We start from the raw sequence: 21,451 nt of genomic DNA, 5'->3' as shown, positions 1-21,451 counted from the left end.
AGTATGGCAGTGCAAGTAAAGCAGGAGTCCAAGCTGAGCGTTAATGTAACGCATAGAGTTGCAGGTTACAAGTGTCCTGTCAGCAAAAAAGGGGGGGTGTGGGGGAAAGGGAGAGTGTCAGGGTGGTTTCCGGGCTTTGTTAACCAGGCTGGTGGCAGATGGGAAAAAACTGTTCTTGTGGCGTGAGGTTTTGGTCCGGATGGACCGCAGCCTCCTGCCAGAGGGGAGAGTCTCAAAGAGTCTGTGACCAGGGTGGGAGGGATCAGCCAGAATCTTCCCTGCCCACTTCAGGGTCCTGGAGGTGTACAGTTCCTGGAGCGACAGTAGACTGCAGCCAATCACCTTCTCAGCAGACCGTATGACACGCTGCAGCCTACCCTTGTCCTTGGCTGTAGCAGCGGCGTACCAGATGGTGATGGAGGAGGTGAGGATGGACTCAATGATGGCTGTGTAGAAGTGCACCATCATAGTCTTTGGCAGGTTGGATTTCTTCAGCTGCCGCAGGAAGAACATCCTCTGCTGGGCTTTCTTGATGAGGGAGCTGATGTTTGGCTCCCACTTGAGATCCTGGGAGATGATGGTTCCCAGGAAGCGGAAAGATTCCACAGTGTCAATTGTGGAGTCACAGAGGGTGATGGGGACAGGCGGGGATGGGTTCTGCCTGAAGTCCACAACCATCTCCACTGTCTTTAGAGCGTTGAGCTCAAGGTTGTTCTGGCTGCACCAGTCCAACAGATGGTCCACCTCCCATCTGTATGCAGACTCGTCACCATCAGAGATGAGTCCGATCAGGGTGGTGTCGTCCGCAAACTTCAGAAGCTTGACAGACTGGTGACTGGAGGTGCAGCTGTTGGTGTACAGGGAGAAGAGCAGAGGAGAGAGAACACAGCCTTGGGGGGGAACCGGTGCTGATGGTCAGGGAGTCAGAGACGTGCTTCCCCAGCCTCACGCGCTGCTTCCTGTCAGACAGGAAGTCAGTGATCCACCTACAGGTGGAGTCGGGCACAGTTGGGAGAGCTTCTCCTGGAGCAGAGCTGGGACGATGGTGTTGAAGGCAGAGCTGAAATCCACAAACAGGATCCTGGCGTAGGTTCCTGTGGAGTCCAGGTGCCGGAGGATGAAGTGAAGGGCTAGGTTGACTGCATCATCTACAGACCTGTTGGCTCTGTAGGCAAACTGCAGGGGGTCCAGGAGGGGGTCGGTGATGTCTTTTAGGTGTGAGAGCACAAGGCGCTCAAAGGACTTCATCACCACAGAGGTCAGGGCGACGGGTCTGAAGTCATTAAGCCCTGTGGTCCTTGGCTTCTTGGGAACAGGGACGATCGTGGAGGACTTGAAGCAGGCTGGCACATGACATGTCTCCAGTGAGGTGTTAAAAATGTCTGTGAAGACTGGAGACAGCTGATCAGCGCAGTGCTTCAGGCTGGCTGGTGAGACAGAATCCGGACCAGCAGCTTTCCGGGGGTTCTGTCTCCTGAAGAGTTTGTTGACGTCCCTCTCCTGGATGGAAAGAGCCGTCCTCGGCGTGGGTAGGGGGCTGGTGGGGGGGAACTTCAGGGTGGGGGTTGAAGGTGCCAAGGCCCCTCTTGAGGTTGGGGAGGTGGGGGTGGTGGATTGTGGCTGCAGCTGTTGGGGGGTGTTGTGGGGATGGTTGCAGGACTGTCCCTTTGTCTTTCAAAGCGGCAGTAGAACTCGTTCAGGTCGTTGGCGAGGCGTCGGTCGTTGATGGAGTGGGGTCTTTCGGCTTGTCGTTGGTGATCTGCCTGAGCCCTTTCCAGACAGACGCAGAGTCGTTGGCTGAGAACTGGTTTTGGAGCTTCTCAGAGTACAGTCGTTTGGCCTCTTTCACTGCCTTGCCAAACTTGTACTTCGCCTCTCTGTATATGTCTTTGTCCCCACTCCTGAAGGCCTCTTCCTTATCCAGTCTTAACCTTCTGAGTTTGGCTGTGAAACAGGGTTTGTCGTTGTTGTAACTCACCCTGGTGCATGATGGTACACAGCTGTCCTCACAGAAGCTGATGTAGGAAGTCACAGCCTCTGTGTACTCGTCCAGACTGTTGGTAGTAGTCCTGAACACATCCCAGTCTGTACAGCCTAAACACGCCTGGAGATTCTCCACAGCCTCACTGCTCCACTTCCTTGTCGTCCTCACAACAGGTTTGCAGAGCTTTAGTTTCTGCCTGTATGCAGGAATCAGGTGGACCATGATGTGGTCGGATTGGCCCAGTGCAGCATGTGGGACGGCGTGATAAGCGTCTCTGATGGTGGTGTAACAGTGATCCAGAATGTTGTCCTCTCTGGTCGGACATTTAATAAAATGTCTATATTTGGGGAGTTCGTGGGTCAGATTACCTTTTTTAAAGTTGCCAACGACGATTACTAAGGAGTCCGGGTTGGTCCGCTCCACACTCAGTATCTGGTCGGCGAGCATGCGCTGTGCGACCTGCACGTTAGCTTGCGGCGGGATGTAAACACCGACCAGGATGAACGAAGCGAACTCACGGGGGGAATAGAAAGGCTTACAGTTTAAGATGAAGGATTCCAGGTCTGGAGAACAGTGCTGTTGAATCACTGTCACGTCGTTGCACCAACCACTGTTGAGGTAAAAACAGATTCCTCCACCTTTCGCTTTGCCGGAGAGTTCCGTGTCTCTGTCCGCTCTGTAGAGCTGGAATCCTGCCAGCTGCAGCGCAGAGTCCGGTATTAATCCACACAGCCACGTCTCCGTGAAGCACAAAATTGCTGATGAATAAAAGTCCCTGTTTTTCCCCAACAGCAGTTGTAGTTCCTCCATTTTGTTGGGAAGTGAGCGCACGTTAGAGATAAATATTCCAGGTAACGGTGTTCGTAGTCCACGCTGGCGAAGACGTACCAGCACCCCAGCCCGTTTCCCTCTCTTCCGGTGTTTCACCGCGTGAGCAAAGGTGAGCGGAACCTTTGACCAGAATGTCCAAACATTCCGGAGCAGTAGGCAGAAATGTTGGAAATAACTCCTCTGGTGTAGTAGCCCTGATGTTCATGAGTTCTTCTCTAGTGAGAGAGCTCCGGGTACCATCACAGAAGACCGTTTTAAAGCAAAAAACAAAACAAAACAATGCGCACCAACACGCCGAGGCGACCATCTTCGGCGTAATCAAAGCAAATGGTGGCTACTTTGAAGAACCTAGAATATAAGACATATTTTCAGTTGTTTCACACTTTTTTGTTCAGTATATAATTCCACATGTGTTCATTCATAGTTTTGATGTCTTCAGTGTGAAGCTACAATATTCATAGTCATGAAAATAAAGAAAACTCTTTGAATGAGGTGTGTCCAAACTTTTGGTCTGTACTATATACATATACTAATTGGGGCTGCACGGTGGCGCAGTTGGTAGCAGCAAGAAGGTCCTGGGCTCGACTCCTGGCCGGGGTCCTTTCTGCATGGAGTTTGCATGTTCTCCCGGTGCATGTGTGGGTTTTCCCTGGGTACTCCGGCTTCCTCCCACAGTCCAAAGACATGCCTGTTCGGTTCAGTGGTTTCTCTAAATTGCCCTTGTGTGAATGAGTGTGTGCATGGTTGTTTGTCCGTTGCCCTGCAATGGACTGACGACCTGTCCAGGGTGTACCCCCCCTGTCGCCCATAGACTGCTGGACGTTAGAGATGACCTTTGTATATATATATATATATATATATATATATATATATATATATATATATATATATACACACACTCTGGATTTTATGCAGCTAGAGCAGAATAGAAGATTAGATTCATAGATTTGTTTTATTTCTCTAAATCTAAAAAAGGCATCACATTCAACATGTAGCTTTAGTACTGTTTTCTATTAATTACAATATTAAGATGACTTGTGAATAATCCCATTTCAACAGTTTCACAGAATCTTTGAAACTGTCTTTGAGGGATTTTTGAACAAAATATTATAAAATTATTATAATAAAATATTATTCCAGTTACAAATCATAGGTCAAGTAAAACAAATTTCATTCAGTGCCTCATCCACATCCTCACATCTGTTTTTCACTTAGGGATTGTTTGACGGTAACAAAGGAGCATGTTGCCTGGCATTTGAAGAACAAGGGAAGTCCACGACAAAGACCTTTATAATTTATACAAGGCAGTGTTTTTACTATAAGCATTTTGCTTTTTCCTGTTATGTGGAGGTGAATCTCTCTTAAGCCACAGATTCTGCTGTTTTCACTTACTATCAGCTTTTAGGGTAAATATTTCTTTACACAATCTGAAGTTTTCACCAAAGTCCTGCAGGTGGCAGCAAACTATCAGCCACACTAAACTCTACTGTCAGTGAAATCTTCTCCAGGCTTAAGAACAGCAGTTGCAATATCTCTGAGCCAGGAATGGCTCCATCAGTGTCCTGCTCTTGGTCGTCACTATGTCCCACACCACTCATCCTCCTGGGGCTCCGAGTACGACCTGAAGAATTTGCTGGTGCAGTATCCTGAGCTGTCGTTGGTGCGATTGCATTCAGCAAAAGAGACTGAGACTTTCAGCGGCGTTATGGGAAGGCTGCTGCCCAAGCTGTCCTCTATACTGCGGATGATCTGAGTATCATCTGAGGAGGACGACAGAATCAATAATGAGAGTGGACACCCTTTAAAGAAAACACGCCCTGCACTGCATTAACCAGGATTTATGGCACACTTAATGCAACTAAAAGCAAAGTGGAAATGTCTGGAGAAGGTTAATTTAAACCAAGGGTAGAGGAACTAACAGCAAAAAGCTCCACATACAGTCATCTTCAATAAATTAGAATATTATTGTAAGGTGATTTAATTTCACTAACTGAATTCCCTAAGTGAAACACCTTATATAGATTAATTACACACAAGTGGATGTTTTCCAGCCTTCATTTCTGTTATTTATGATGATTTCCACTTAAAGTGAATGAAAACTCGACATTTATATTAGAATATCACATGAGACTGATAAAAAAGCATTTTTAATACAGAAATGTGGGCTTGATTAAAGGTATGTTTAATACCTGCTTAAAGGTTGTTATTTTCAAAAAGTACTTTTGTTCTGGAGAAAAAGCCTTGGACACACTGCTATATATTAAAAGCCCAATCATAACTATAACAATAGTAATAATGTTATTTAAACAATATTAAATTCTACCTTCATACTTTATGTAGAAACATCTGGATATTCTATATTTAAAAATCAGGATTTTGGCTTTTATTTGTTCCCTGCTTATAAAGCTAAAATGTAAAAATACCAAAAACTACCAAATAAAATAAAATAAATTTATAATTGTATTTAGTTTAAAATTAATATTGCTATTTATTCTTAACTATTATTAACTTCAAAATATGGAAACATAGATTATTAAGGTAATTCTGTAAGCAGATTAACAAATAAACAGAAATGTGTGAGCCTTTCTAGGTAAGCAGACACTTGGAAAGAACCAACTTTTGTTTGATTTGCTTTCAAATTTCTGTTCAGTTCAAAACCAACTCATCAGAAGTTTGCTTCTTTAAGGACTTTTCTTTCAATGTCTGGGTTCTTAGATTTTCTGGGTCCCCCCTGTCTAAACAGTCTTTCTTTCCTCATTGATTTTATCTAACTGATCTGCTAACAGTAGAAAGTGCTGCATCCTGCAGTAAATTATTAGCCTGATAAAGGGGCTGTGGCCTTTGAACAGGCAGCTGGTTTGTAAGCAAAGAGCAAACATTAGAGGACCAGGAATTGCCTCATCGTTTCACAAAAAGGTTGTTTACTGAACAGAAACGTTCAACTGCAGGAATATAAGACTTTTACATAAATATAACTCAATGCACCATGAAGGTGTAGCTGGAAATATGTTGCGAATCATGTCGATATGGGCCACAGTCTCTGAGTAATGTTCCCGACATACTGTAGAGCATGTCCTGAAGAACTGTAGCAGTGCTGAAGGAGGTCCAATCATACATATATAGTATATATACATATATATATACTAATTGGGGCTGCACAGTGGGGCAGTTGGTAGCAGCAAGAAGGTCCTGGGCTCGACTCCTGGCCGGGGTTCTTTCTGCATGGAGTTTGCATGTTCTCCCGGTGCATGTGTGGGTTCTCCCTGGGTACTCCGGCTTCCTCCCACAGTCCGAAGACGTGCCTGTTCGGTTCATTGGTTTCTCTAAATTGCCCTTAGGTGTTATTTCTGTATTAAAAATGTTTTTTTATTGGTTTCATTTAATATTCTGATGTTAAATGTGGTTTCTTAGCTGTAAGCAGACAATTCATCATAATTAACAGAAAAAAAGTGTTGAAAACGTCAGTAAAAGCGACATAATGTGTTTCACTTAGTGGGTTGAGTTTAAATGAATTAATTCTAATTTATTGAATGGTTCTATATATGTTGTAAATGTATATGTAACTTTTTGTTTTTACCTGAAGGACAAAATGGTAATTTGCAGCTCTCTTGGCAGTGAGACGGCAGCTCTGGTGGAGGAATGAGTGGTTTGGGAACAATCTCCACCACGGTAACGGGAACACTGGTTCTACCTGTAACAACATTCACAAATCAGAAAATTCTGCCTCAAACATGTCTATAATAATCACATCAAACAGTTAACATTAACTGCCCTGCAGCTGATCTCCATAAAACAAGGAATGCACCCTAGGTGGCCCTATATGTCCAGAACTGAGCTCTGCAGCACATTAGTCATTTAGCTCCATTTATTAAACCTGCAGATTAACAATAATGTTCACATGTTTGTCCACACGGAACAAATGAGACACAGATGTGACAGAGCTCATGTTAGGTTGATGCAGTTATGACTTTCCATTGAAAGCGATCTAACTTTCTTCACATATTATTGTCTTTAACCAAACAATGCACCGCTTTTAAATTTATCCAGTCGCAGCTTTAATTCCAGCAGCTGTGAAACATAAATCACTGTTTTAACACAGGACCTGTATAAATAACATTTAAAACATTTTAGACTCATGAACAGGAAGTCAAAATCACACTCTACATGCAGCTCATTTTAACCAAAAACTATGCAAACAAAGACATTAAAATCTACTATTATGGATTTGGGTTTTCTACAACTTTTTATAGAAACAGAATCAGACACATGGGTGGGTTTACTGATTGTGTCTTTTGATCACTGTGGGGAAACTGGTTCTGAACATTTACAGGAACTGCACCCCTCACTTTCAGTTTGTGAGGCTTACAGGGGCATACATCCGGTGGCGAACCCCCTGAAGTTACAGGCAACAAGTCTCCTGTTAACTGTCGATAGGGAAACATGTATACAGACATCCTGTGTCGAATTTCTTTCTTGTTTGTTGCTGCAGAGGCTTTTCTTTACAGTTCAATCTACAAGACGTGTTTGCTGATTTGTTCTGTAACTTTTTCAAAAAGTCCTGAGGATGGTAAACAAATGATTAAATTGATATTTGACTTCCCCTTTTTTATGTTCATCCCCACACACAGATTCAGTCAGCTCTGAGCATCACAACCTTAGCTGTTGAAGAAATAATTATTTTAAGAACTTTTAAGTTCAACCATTTACTTTGGAAACAACTTGCGCCTACGTAACTCATTCATGATTTTCTCCAGAGATATGAACCTACTCAAAGCTGGGACTTTGTTTTATTTCCTTTGGTTACATTGACGCACATGCCCTGAAACTTGTTACACCTTCCTCCTAATAATGGTTTAGAGTGTGCATAACCATCAAAGAGAAAAAAGCACCTGTTTGAAATGTGCTGTAGGGTTTTCATTAACAAACATATAGTATATAAAGGTAACTCAGCTTCCGATGACTCAATATTAAACCGATACTACACTCTTTAGATAGTGTTTTCCGAAAATCCTCCTCTTTGCTTTTCCTAAACACAGACTTGTATTTCTGAGGTTTCTTTTTTCAGGAAGGATGCTGTCACGTTTGCCTCAAAACACCAGCCTCGCAGACTCACGTGGAAAAATCACAACACTGATATGAAATAAAGTGCTTACAGTAACAGTAAAAGAAGCATGTCTTTAACAAGCCTACCGCTGTCTGCTACATAGCTAAGCACAGATATTTTTATGTACTATCTGGTTTCAATGTGGGAAACCACTGAGAAAAGGATTTGATTTACAACCCAACCTGCTAATTGTTGTCAGTTTGCTAAAATGATTCATTTCATAAACTTCATATACTGTAACGATAAGGCTGTCCATGGTTATTGACACTCCAAGCTTTAAAATAAGTTAATATATAATTACAGCAGAATTATCTCTCACTGAAAAATTTTGAAAAACCGAACCATTGGTTGGAGTTCACTTAAACAACCCCAATTACAATGAAGTTGGGACGTTGTCTGAAACGTAAATTAAAACAGAATACAATGATGTCCAAATCCTGTTCAACCTATATGCAATTGAATACACTACAAAGACAACATATTTAATGTTCAAACTGATTAACTTTGTTTTTGTTTTGCAAATATTAACTCATTTGAAATTTGCAACATGTCCCAATAAAGCTGGGACAGGAGCCACAAAGGGAAAGTTGAGGAATGCTCCAAAAACACCTGCTTGGAACATTCCTCAGGTAAAAAGGTTAATTGGAGATAGGTGAGTGTCATGATTCAGTGTAAAAGGAGTATCCCAGAAAGGGTGAGTGGTTCACAAGCACGGATGGGGTGAGGTTCAACACTTTGTGAACAACTGCATGAGTAAATAGTCCAACAGTTTAAGAACAGTTCTCAACAATTGCAAGAAATTTGGGGATTTTATCATCTAAAGTCCATAATATCATGAAAAGATTCATGATATTCTCTGAACGTAAGCAGCAAGGCCGAAAACTAGCATTGAATGTTCATGACCTTTGATCCCTCAGGAGGCACTGCATTAAAACCAACATCATTCTGTGTCAGATATTAACACGTGGGCTCGGAACACTTCAGAAACTTTGACAACGCCCAGAAACGCTGCTGGCTTCTCTGGGTCTGGGCTCATCTGAGATGGACTGACACAAAGTGGAAAAGGGTGCTGTGGTCTGACGAGTCCACATTTCAGATATGTTTTGGAAATCATTGACGTCATGTCCCCCGGGCCATAGAGGAAAACGATTATCTGGACTGTTATTGGTGCAAAGTTCAAAAGCCAGCATCTGTGATGTTATGGGGGTGTGTTAGTGTCCATGGCATGGGTGACTTGCACATCTGTGAAGGAACCATTAATGCTGAAAGGTACATCCAGGTTTTGGATAACTCATGCTGCCATCAAAGCAATGTCTTTTTCAGGGACGTCCCTGCTTCAGAAAGACAATGCCAAATCACATTCTGCACGTCTTACAACAGCGTGGCTTCGTAGTAAAAGAGTGCGGCTACTAGTCTAGGTCAGTCTCAGCCAGCTTGCAGTCCAGACCTGTTTCCTATTGAAAATGTGTGGCGCATTATAAAGGGCAAAATCTGAGAACTGAAGTTTACATGAATATTTGCACAAAAAAAAAGTGTATGAGTTTAAACATTAAATATTTTGTCCTTGTAGTGTATTCAATGACATATAGGTTGAAGAGGATTTTCAAATCATTATATTCTGTTTTTTTAAGTTTTACTTCATTGGAACTGGGGTTGTTCAAGAAACAAAGAGTCCCAAGTTGTGAAATAATTATTTTGACAAGATCACCAGTGCTGCAATTACTCATCCCAAAAAGGTCCTAAAAAATTTAAAGCTTTTTTTTGTGTATATGACATAGGCCCATTCTATTAGTCACAAGATGGGGAAGACAAGAGAACATGCTGTTCAAGTCAAGCTTCATAAATCAGGTAATGGCTGTAAGAAAATAGCTACTTGCCTAAACTTGTCCATATCTTCAGTCAGAGCAATAATTAAAAGGTTTATTATAACTGGAACTTGGACAATCGAGGCAGGTCAAGGACCAGTGTTTATTTTTCCACAATACACAGTGTGGATTATGGTAAGGAAGGTGAAAATAATCTCTAAAGCTCATTGATGCAAAAAGGGAATAACCAGTAGGATACTGGAATCACTAAATCTCACAAAAAATGGTCTATTTTAGGCTTTTAAGTACATCCTTACTGGATAATTATAGTGGGTGACATTTTGTAAAATTACACTATATTTGTAACATTTCTTTCCATGGAGAGAGGTGGGGTACACCCTGGACAGCTTGTCAGTCCAAGATGAATTTATTCCAAGAATTTTAACACATCTTCATCAGGGGTGGCAATGACGGTCAAATCTGTATTTTAAAGAAATTATATTCCTGAGGTTGGCCTTATATTTCAGTGACCAAAAATGTTGTTACATGAAATGAGACAGTTTGAAAATAAACAAAAATGAGAAATGATTTATTGAAACCACTCTTCTTGTTGTCTTTATCTATTGTTACCAAATTACTGTGCAGCAGATTGTTTAGTATTGGAGCATATTTCTTAGTTCCCCCTAATTTACTGTATGCAAAAAGGCATAAGAATGTTCCTTATACAGTCTATACTTATAACTTAATTACATTGATGCATTTAATACATTTTGAGCTCATATACATTTTCTTTTTTATTTATTTTTTATTTGCACATCAAAATTTAAAAGAAACTAAGCAAATTTTAGAGCTAACTCTTGTATCTCATTATAATAATAATTTACATTTTCAATACAATTTCAAAACTGTGGACTAATCTCGCTCTGCAAACACAAAGCAACACATGATACTTTTAAAGTTAAACGAGCTTGCACATAAAAATATTCATGTTTAAAACGTTAAACCCTCGCACTGTTTTCCATTGTTTCCCAGGATGCATAGTTGTCAAATCTTTTTTCAATTCTTTCTTCTTTTTCTAAGAAACACAAATATTTCAGTTTACTTCCTGGAAAATTCTTCCTTGGTAAACAGAAATTTTCTGAATCTCCTGGAGTTAAACTGGAACTGATGTGACACTAAAGTAAGGAGGAAATTTTGTATTTCTGCAAATTCTCTTGAAATAAGCCTTTGAAGATATCTACAGACACACATGTTGAATCATGTGGACAACATAGACATGCAGAGATAAAAAAAAACATGAAGTGTGAATCTTATCAGTAGGCGTACTTTAAGCATTTGATAAGAAAAGTGATATCTAACACTTTGGTATAAAACACAAAAGTCTCACGTTAATTTTTCATGCCTCTTCCAGTATGAACACAAAGATCGTATGGAAAATAAGCAAATGTAAATTGAAATTTGGTGTCAGCCAAAAATAATAGGTAACACCAGAGCGCCACATGCGTAGGACTGACTTCTCAGTATGAGTTGGCTGCCTGTGAAGTGTGCGTCACATCACACCAAAGAATTGTGTCAAGCTAAAACTGTACAGGATGTGGCTTCCCCACTGAGTTCGTCATCCTCGTTTAAGCTTTTCTATTGAACACATCTTGGTTCAACTATATCTGCTGCTGGATCTGCTGCTTCTATGCAACATCGAACAGAACATAACTTAGACATTAAAGTCTTGTTGATGTAAGAAAATCAGTGATTAAAATGTTAACCACAGAACTTAGGACATGAACCATGACCTTCAACTGTTTGACTTCAAAGCAAATCAATCTCATGTTTTTCACAGTTGTTACTGCAAATGTGTGGGTCGCCGCTTCGTGAAAACTCTTAATTTATTTTGAACCAGTGTGTGAACATAAGCAAGGGGGAGAAAAATAATAATAAACCTCACCCACACGTGGCGTGTTGTGCACACCTGCTCTGTAGGATCTGCGCTTTCTTCTCCAGAAGATGAAAGCAGCCAGGACCACTACAGTCAACACAAGTCCAGCCCACAGGCCTGCAGGCAGTATCCAGGAACAATCTGATGCACATAGACAGAAACAGAGAGAGAGGAAGCACATTCATGTTAGTGACGCTGGTGAAGGTCACGCAAGAATTTACATCAGAAAGTTGTTCAACTTCAGGGAAAGAAGATGTAGGAGTGACAGAGAGCTGTCGTACTGTCATTATTTGACATTTTACAGAATTGATCACCAGTTACATATGTTGAATGTCTTCTAACAACACAAAGTACAACTAGAACAAGAAAAAAACAAAGAACCTACAAAGCTCTCCACAACTGCTACCATGTCTTAACGTAAAGATGTGTTAACAGCCTAAAATACCTTTATTTTTTACTCCTGTTGCATGATCTCCCACTACAATGGAGAAAAATCAAACCTTTATTTTGAGGAAATGAATTCAGTTTAAAAAAAACAAAAAAACAAACCCATGCTGGGAAAAAAAAACTTTTTTTTTTGTTTTTTATTAATGTAATACTTTACTTTCTAAGAAGACTTGTGTCATTTGTATAAAAAAAAATGAGGAGATTGTTTTTTTGTTGTTGCTTACTCGTTTTAAAATTAAAGAGTAAATGACGAGAAAAATGTTGAAACAACAAAAGTGAAAATAATGAGAAAAAAGATGAAATTATAAGAAAAAGGTCAAAATGCTGAGAAAAAAGATGAAATTAGGAGAAAACAGGTCAAAATTATGAGAAAACTGAAAATGTACATTAGCAATGAAGTTAAAATGATGAGAAAATGTGGAAATTATTAAGAAAAAAGCTGAAATTATGAAAAAAAAGACAAAATTGCAAGAAGTATAACAGTATATCAACAAAAAAGCTCAAATATTGAGGAAAAAAGTAAAAATGTATAAAAGGTAAAGCAAAAGTACATGAACAATAAAGTTGAAATGGCACTGGCACAAAGCCCTGTGACAACCTTGTTTTGTGTAAATGAGCTGCAAAATTTATACTTTGTATTAAGATTTAATAACAAAAAAATTTCTTTTTAGGTGATAAACATCTTGGATATCAACCCTGTTAGAGAAGAGCCCAGCAGTTTTAGCTTCCACCTTTTCTTCCAGATATTATTTGCACTGTTTTCTCAACACTTCAACTTTTTTCCATAATGGAAAATAAAAAAATAATGCACCATTGCTTTTACTCCAAGTGACCCTAATGCACCTTCATAGCTTTGTCTTAGCCACTCTACAAAATGGGAAAAACAAAAGAACATGGCATTCGAGTATGGCAGACGTGCGCTGATCTTCATAGCTGAGGAAATGACTATGAGAAAATTACAAGAAACTGCAAGAAACCTGTCAACATCTACCCACACCCAAAAAGCATTAAGCATGTTTAACTGCAACAAGCAACAAAGCAAATGATGAAAAGAGGTGATAAATGAACCCTGAGGACCTGCTGGTAGAGAAATGCAGTAAAGAACGGCACACTGTGGTCATCATGTCTAGCAAACAACAACCTATTTAAGGTATTTTTGTACATACATATTGGTACTAGGGGTACCAAAACTGTAGAGAGCTCTTTTTAAAGTAAAGCCATTATATTTGTAACGTTTCTCAGTGTTTCCATACATTTAGCTGCTTTGTGAACCAGGATAAATTGGAACAGCAGTGTGGAATGCTACAGCAAGCAGAAATCTTGAATGACAACTAGGTTCTGCAGATAACCGGTAGTTTGAATAGAGGTTGTAGTTCTGGGCTAAAAGCCAAACGGAAAACAGAGCCCTACTCTATTTGCAGAACTAACTATTCTTCTCATTAAACAAAAGAAGTTGCATGTTTTAATGTTTAATTGCCCATAAATTCTTGAATATTTGCAATTCCCTCCCAAAGAACTGTGTGAAAATTCAACTGTTTGTTTATGGGAAATACAGATCATCCATGAAACTACATTTTAAAACAACTTATAAAAGTAAATACATACATTGGAGGCTAGAAAACACAAAGCCCCCTGGACCAGAGGTTTTTAAATGTCTTAGCTCCTGATCTACAAAATAAAAAAGCAGCAGAACAGACTCATTAAACAGGGGTACAATAAACAGCATCAGCTTTTGTAGATAAAACACTTTTGTAGACCGTCTAACATCTAACAGGAAGTCAAGCATTTTGAATTTAATGTGCCATGTATTTTCGGGTATTTTCAAGCGTTTCCTTCAGCATCATAATGTTCACTTTATCTAAACTACACAACATCTTAATATTAAATAGCGAACCAGGTGAACCTTTTAGATTTTCCATTAAGAAGCTGTTTTATCCTGTAAAAGCAGGTTGGATGCTGCAGAAACATCCCATGCTGTGACAGCAGGTTGTTGCTGTTCACACGTTTAGATGTTTCACTTGCAAGTTTCAGGTATATTTATAAGGCCACTTAGGGCTTTTATGTCTATATTATTAATTAACTGCTTCCTGAAAGTTGACCACAGACACCTAAAACAGCCACTGACAATTCAATCAAAATATATTTTAAACTAAATGCTTCAAAAGACAATTTATTTTGTTTCCCAGAAAGCATTACAAGAAGCTGTTCAGACCTTAGGGATGGTAAACAGCTTTTACAACTTTTGGACCTGTTACTTAATGTTTTTTGTTTTCCAGAAACAAATTTGTCTGTGTTTTCTATCCACTTTGACAACTGATGATTTAAAAATATCTTATTTAGTCTACTTCTGGTCTGCTGCAGTGGCATGTGGTTATGTGACTCCAGTTTTTAATATCTATCAACAGGAAGCTGCTGTGAGTTACTTTGGTCTGATCACAAGTTACAATCTGTCATTTTGTAAGAGTCAAAAGTCCCACACAGGGACCTGAAATCACAATCATTGGAAAAATGACATCTTTGGAAAATAATCTACAGTTAACTGAAATTATTGGTGAGATCTGGGTAATTTTATGATTATTGATCTCTATAATTTATCAAAATACTTAAGTAGCAAGTGACATACAGTACAGACAAAAAGTTTGGACACATCTTCTCATTCAAAGAGTTTTCTTTATTTTCATGACTATGAATATTGTAGCTTCACACTGAAGGAATCAAAACTATGAATTAACACATGTGGAATTATATACTGAACAAAAAAGTGTGAAACAACTGAAGATATGTCTTATGGCAAGAAAAAAGTAGCTAAGTAAAGAAAAACGAGTGGCCATCATTACTTTAAGAAATGAAGGTCAGTCAGTCTGAACAATTGGGAAAACTTTGAAAGTGTCCCCAAGTACGGTCGCAAAAACCATCAAGCGCTACAAAGAAACTGGCTCACATGAGGACCGACCCAGGAAAGGAAGACCAAGAGTCACCTCTGCTGCGGACGATAAGTTCATCTGAGTCACCAGCCTCAGAAATCGCAAGTTAACAGCAGCTCATATTAGAGAACAGGTCAATGCCACATAGAGTTCTAGCAGCAGACACATCTCTAGAACAACTGTTAAGAGGAGACTGTGTGAATCAGGCCTTCATGGTAAAATAGCTGCTAGGAAACCACTGCTGAGGACAGGCAACAAGCAGAAGAGACTTGTTTGGGCTAAAGAACACAAGGAATGGACATTAGACCAGTGGAAATCTGTGCTTTGGTCTGATGAGTCCAAGTTTGAGATCTTTGGTTCATACCACCGTGTCTTTGTGCGGCGCAGAAGAGGTGGACAGATGGACTCTACATGCCTGGTTCCCACCGTGAAGCATGGAGGAGGAGGTGTGATGGTGTGGGGGTGCTTTGCTGGTGACATTGTTGGGGATTTATTCAAAATTGAAGGCATACTGAACCAGCATGACTACCACAGCATCTTGCAGCGGCATGCTATTCCATCCAGTTTGTGTTTAGTTGGACCATCATTTATTTTTCAACAAGACAATGACCCCAAACACACCTCCAGGCTGTGTAAGGGCTATTTGACCAAGAAGGAGAGTGATGGGGTGCTGCGCCAGATGACCTGGCCTCCACAGTCATTGGACCTGAACCCAATCGAGATGGTTTGGGGTGAGCTGGACCGCAGAGTGAATGCAAAAGGGCCAATAAGTGCTAAGCATCTCTGGGAACTCCTTCAAGACTGTTGGAAAACCATTTCAGGTGACTAACTCTTGAAGCTCATCAACAGAATGCCAAGAGTTTGTGGAGCAGTAATCAAAGCAAAAGGTGGCTACTTTGAAGAACCTAGAATATAAGACATATCTTCAGTTGTTTCACACTTTTTTGTTCAGTATATAATTCCACATGTGTTAATTCATAGTTTTGATGCCTTCAGTGTGAAGCTACAATATTCATAGTCATGAAAATAAAGAAAACTCTTTGACTGAGAAGGTGTGTCCAAACGTTTGGTCTGTACTGTAAATGGATACACAAAGATTATAAGTATAGGTTCAATATATTTTGTTTACACCAGCAGAAAGGATTGAAATGGCGAAAACCTGAAAAGACCTGAAACAAAAAGATCTAATATTAGTCATATGACTCATATGCAAATGCCTTTTCTTAGACTATCCCTTTATATCCTCACATAAGTCTCATCAGCAACCGGAACTAATATTTTGGGTTAGCAGAGCACTTCTCTCTGACAACCAAAGAACCAATCATGCTTGAAGCGTGGTAATGAAAATTTGAACTCAGCATTGGAACAACTCTAAAAAGGTTCTCCTAAACCTTTTATTCTGCAGATTTTCAGAAAATCATTCGAAAAGAAGTAAATAAAAATTTTATGCAGTATCTCAAATACCCATAAAAAAATGTTTATAATAAAAATATTATTTATGCAATTTTCTTAATCTCTGAATGCGATTTCACACTTTTTAGCCTAGTCTAATAAAAACTACAGGCCATCATCTCCTGCAAGAGACAAACAAACAGCAACCGCTGCATAAAATGGTTTCCCTTCTGTGCCACTTCCACTTCCTCTCCTAATTCAAGTTCAGTCGCATGGCTAAGCCCCACAACATAATATTTAAGATTTGCAAGTCAAAGATAATGGACAGAATGCTTAAATCTAAAGAATTGGACCCACAAGATTTAAAGTTTTGGCAGATGGCATCAGTTGTAGAGGTTCCTGGAGTTTTTAGCTGAAGTCCATAGTCCTCACATCTGAAAGCGATAGAAAATAATTTAATGATTTATTACCAGAGTGGATGAAATATGACAGTTTTGAGTTTGTAACCTAAAGATTTACTCCTGCTGTACTGCTATGTCTAATTCACTAGGTTTTTATTAATAAACATTCAGCTGCATTAACATGAGAAACAAAAAGGAACTCAGACTTGCCTGAAATGCAGTTTACAGGATGAGGAATAATCTGTGATGTTACTGTAAGTCCCATTTCCACACGGAGCGCAGACTGTGTTTGTTGTTGGAGTAGCTGCAGAAAGAAGTCGAATGCAGAGCCCATTTTTTGTTGTTATTATACACCACAATGAGAATTGCAAAAGAGCAAGCTGATCTGTTTTGAAACTTACGTTGAATTTTAACTCCTTCACCCACAGGGCACAGGGTCCAGGGCTCGCAGTGGTTGCACTTTTCCTCACTACAGTAGAAACCTTCCTTACACTTACAAACTGTGTTCGTCTTAGTTGTGCAGTGTCTCTCCTTCAAACTGTTTTTAACTGTAAGGTTGAAAAAGGTGTTTTTTTTTGTTAACTTGTTATTTGAAAGTGGTTGTTTTAATTTTGTTTGGCACTAGTGGCCTTTTTTGAGCAGTAGTTTCACAGGAAAGAGGGTAAAGAGAGAAGGGAAAGACATGCAGCAAACAGCCAGAGTTTGGGAATCAAACCCAGGAAAATTATGTCAAGGACTATTGCCTCTTCACACGGTGCGCCTGCTCTACCAACTGAGCCACCCAGCTCCCCCAATTTGAAAGTGCTTAACGCGAGTCTACATACGTGTGTGTGGGTGGTTGGTTTACAGTTGAAACTGTCTGCACTCCTTCCCAAATGAAACAACTAAAACTTTTCACCAGTCAGCTTCCTCCTTATATTTTTACACTGTAGATTCTTTCAAATTAGCATAAGCAGAAGATGTTCTGCTGTAGTTTTGAAAACAAGCATTTTTAAATACATTGCTGTGAAAAACTACTTGCAACCTTACCGATTTCTTCTGTCTTTTGGTTTTTTTTTGTCAGGTTTAAATGTTTCAGATCATTTAACAAACTAACCTGAGTAAATAAAAAAGTGATTGTCAAATCATTATCAAAGAAAGAAGGTATCCAAACCAACATGGAATTAGATTTAACTTGCCACATCCAGGCCTGATCACTGCAACCCCCGTAGAATCAACAAATCACTTAAATAAAACCTGTCAGGTTTCAAAAGGCAACACACAATGCTTCGCTCTGAAGAAAAACAGATTTAAGAACAGACTAGAAACATTCATTCACATTAACCAGCCTGGAAAGGGATACAAAGCCATTTCTAAAACTATGGTAACCACAATGAGAGCCACTATGAGAAAACCTGGAACAGTGGTGAACCTTCCCAAGAGTAGCCAACCTACATAAATTAGTCCAAGATAGAATCAGCGACCCAACCAGGAGATTAAAAATAATCCTGGAACAACATCTGAAGAACTGCAAGTCTCATTTGCCTTACTTAAGGTCAGAGTTCATGATTCAACAATAAGAAAGAAACTGGGCAAAAAATGGCATCCTCAGGAGAGTTCCAAGGTGAAAAGCACTGCTGACCAAAAAGAACATAAAGATTTTGATGAAATATTGGGACAAAGGTGGAAGTGTGCGTCCTGTAACATCTGTAAACTTAACACAGCCTTTCAGAAAAAGATCATACCAGCAGCCAAACATGGTGGTGGTAGTCTGATGGTCTTGGGCTGCTTGCCTTAAATGGTAAAATCATGAATTCCACTCCAAGCAAAAAAATCCTGAGGGAGACAGTCCATCCATTACCTTTAGCTCAAGCTCACCTGGGCTATCCAGCAGTACAATGATCCAAACCTAACCAGAACGTCCACCTCCGAATAACCCAAAAAGCCAATAATAGAAAAAAATAAATGAATGAAGGCATGGTCTAATCAAAGTTTGGACTTAAACTGAATTGAGATGCTGTGGTTTGACCTTCAATAAACACAAAAACCCTCCAATGGGTCTGAATAAAAACAATTCTCCAAAGAAGAGTGGGTCAAAATTCCTCCACAGCCATTTTCTTTATCTATATTAGTTTTGTCTGACATTAGAAGAAATCTATAAGGGGCCAAACATGTTTTTTCCAACACAGTAACTGGGCTGAGCTGGCTGTAGTTACGCAGGGTTATAAATAAAAAAGAGCAGTGGGAACAGAGGAGAAAAATAATGCACCCATCCACCGTACAGTTTCTGAATGTGTATGACTTACTGCAGGTTTGACAGGGAATACATTTTTTCAGGTAGTTCAGCTCGTCTGTGAACGACCCTGATGGACAATCACTACACTTTGTCGTATTTGTGGCATTGCAATCTTCTTCTACGAACTTTCCTGATCAAAGTTGAAAGAAGCAGAGGTGTAACAGCATAAAAGATCATATAGTTTTTAAATGTCCTATAGAGCAGTTAAACAAAAAATAGAAAATTTGAGATGTTTACTGACCTGCGGGACAGCGGTCACAGCACCTTCCATCTTTAATTGAATTTTGCTTATCTGTGCAATTCATATTTGCCATTAGTAGCACATTTGATCACAGTCCTCCGTTTGTGTGTAGAAGTTGAAATCGTTGGTTTCCCTTCACACTCTGGTTAATCTCTACCTCACTCACGCTTTTCTCTCTGTGATGTATGATCTGGCTTCGGCAGCAGATTTCTTTTCCCTCCGCACTTTTTCTGATCCTACACAATGGAAAGCCCCATTGACCCTCATCTGCCGTTTTCCCCTCCGTCTCCACGTCTCTCTGAGTCTGTCCTCGTTTCCTTCCTGTCCTAGCTCACTCTCTGGCGGCGTCAACTCTGCGTATATTTCCGCAGCTGTAAAACCAAAGACACAATCTGCTCAATGCTGTGTGACACAATGAGACATTTCCTCTCTCACTATACACCTATTCCTTTTTGCTTGGTCTCTATTGTTTTAAATTAACCTTTGTCCAGGGAGAGCTGGAACGCTGAAAAGGCAAAACCTCAAGGCCAGTATTTAGTTCAGCTTGTTTTCCTATCACCCCATTTGCTTGCCTTACAAACATTTCTGCCTCATTACAGCAGAAATACAGTGCATTGGAAATTGTATTTGCCTCCTTACAGATTTCTTCTGTTTTTTGTCACAAACAAATTTTAACGTCAGACAAAGATAACCAGACCAAACACAGAAAGCAGTTTTCATATGACAATTTAATTTACTAAGGGAAAAATATATCCAAGCCAAGACCTACAGCATGCGCTGTGAAGCGGCTGGGATGAAGATCAGATCCTCCAAGTCCGAGGCCATGGTTCTCGACCGGAAAAGGGTGGCTTGTCCTCTTCAGGTTGGAGGGGAGTTCCTGCCTCAATTCAATTCAATTAAATTCAAAGATACTTTATTGATCCCCGAGGAGTTAAAGTATCTCGGGGTCTTGTTCACAAGTGAGGGAAGAATGGAGCGGGAGATCGACAGACGGATCGGTGCGGCTGCCGCAGTAATGGGGACACTGTGCCGGTCCATTGTGGTGAAGAGAGAGCTGAGCCGAAAAGCGAAGCTCTCGATTTACCGGTCGGTCTACGTTCCTACCCTCACCTATGGCCATGAACTTTGGGTCATCACCGAAAGAACGAGAACGAAATACAAGCGGCTGAAATGAGCTTCCTCCGTAGGGTGGCCGGGCACTCCCTTAGAGATAGGGTGAGGAGCTCAGCCATCCGGGAGGGGCTCGGAGTAGAGCTACTGCTCCTCGAAATCAAGAGGAGCCAGTTGAGGTGGCTCGGGCATCTATACCGGATGCCTCCTGGACGCCTTCCTCGGGAGGTGTTCCAGGCACATCCCACCAGGAGGAGGCCCAGGGGACGGCCCAGGACACGCTGAAGGGACTATGTCTCTCGGCTGGCCTGGGAACGCCTTGGGCTCCCCCTGGAGGAGCTGGAGGAGGTGTCTGGGGAGAGGGACGTCTGGGTGTCTCTGCTGAGTCTGCTGCCCCCGCGACCCGGTCCCGGATAAAGCGGAAGACGACGACGAACGAAAAAGCTATCCAAACCAACTTGGCCCTATTTGAAAAAGTAATTACCACCTAAACAACAACAACGCTTTTGCTGATGAGTCTCTTACATCGCTGTGGGGAAACTTTATCCGACTCTTCTATGAGAAATTATTCTAATTTAACCACAGTGGAGGGTTTCCATGCATACACTACCTAGTTAAGGGCATAAACAGCATCTTGATTTAATTTAAGTTCAGACTTTGACTAGGCCACTCCAAAACCTTTTTTTTTTTCAGCCATTCAAAGATAGACTTGCTGGTGTGTTTTGGACGCACAACCCAAGTGTGCTTCATCTTAAGGTCATGCATTGATTGCTGGACAGTTGTCTTCAGGATTTTCTGCAGGTTCTAAAGAAGCAAAGCAAACCAGATTTTCACCCCACCACCACCATGGTTGAAAATCTTCGTATTGAATCATGAACATGAACATTTTCAAATACCTTGTTTGTGTGCACAAACTTGGCGAATAAAGCTGATTCTGAGTTCAATAGAGGGATTTCTGCAAACAAAAATGCTTTTAGTACTGAATTAAAAGAACCAACAGTTTC

General features: G+C 40.5%; 1 protein-coding gene across 2 annotated transcripts; it reads right to left on the bottom strand.

Moving 5' to 3' along the window:
- Window positions 1-3,748: 3,748 nt before the first annotated feature.
- LOC124863216 (tumor necrosis factor receptor superfamily member 5) lies at window positions 3,749-19,724 on the bottom strand. 2 transcript variants are annotated; one of them, XM_047357523.1, is made up of 8 exons: window positions 19,338-19,724; window positions 19,107-19,226; window positions 17,223-17,369; window positions 17,032-17,125; window positions 16,778-16,854; window positions 11,691-11,798; window positions 6,393-6,506; window positions 3,749-4,575 (listed from the first exon to the last, which is right to left on the bottom strand). In XM_047357523.1, exons 1-8 carry the CDS (start codon window positions 19,408-19,410, stop codon window positions 4,394-4,396), a joined length of 915 nt encoding a protein of 304 aa, XP_047213479.1. In that variant the 5' UTR covers window positions 19,411-19,724; the 3' UTR covers window positions 3,749-4,393. The 2 variants fall into 2 exon arrangements, with proteins under 2 accessions (XP_047213479.1, XP_047213472.1); XM_047357516.1 differs by having other exon boundaries at window positions 11,667-11,798; window positions 19,338-19,722.
- Between the last annotated feature and the right edge of the window lie 1,727 nt (window positions 19,725-21,451).

This window comes from Girardinichthys multiradiatus, chromosome 3 (genome assembly GCF_021462225.1).
Source record: "Girardinichthys multiradiatus isolate DD_20200921_A chromosome 3, DD_fGirMul_XY1, whole genome shotgun sequence".
NCBI lineage: Eukaryota > Metazoa > Chordata > Actinopteri > Cyprinodontiformes > Goodeidae > Girardinichthys > Girardinichthys multiradiatus.
The sequence above is the reverse complement of the archived record's forward strand: the minus strand, read 5'-3'. Positions and strand labels throughout refer to the sequence as shown.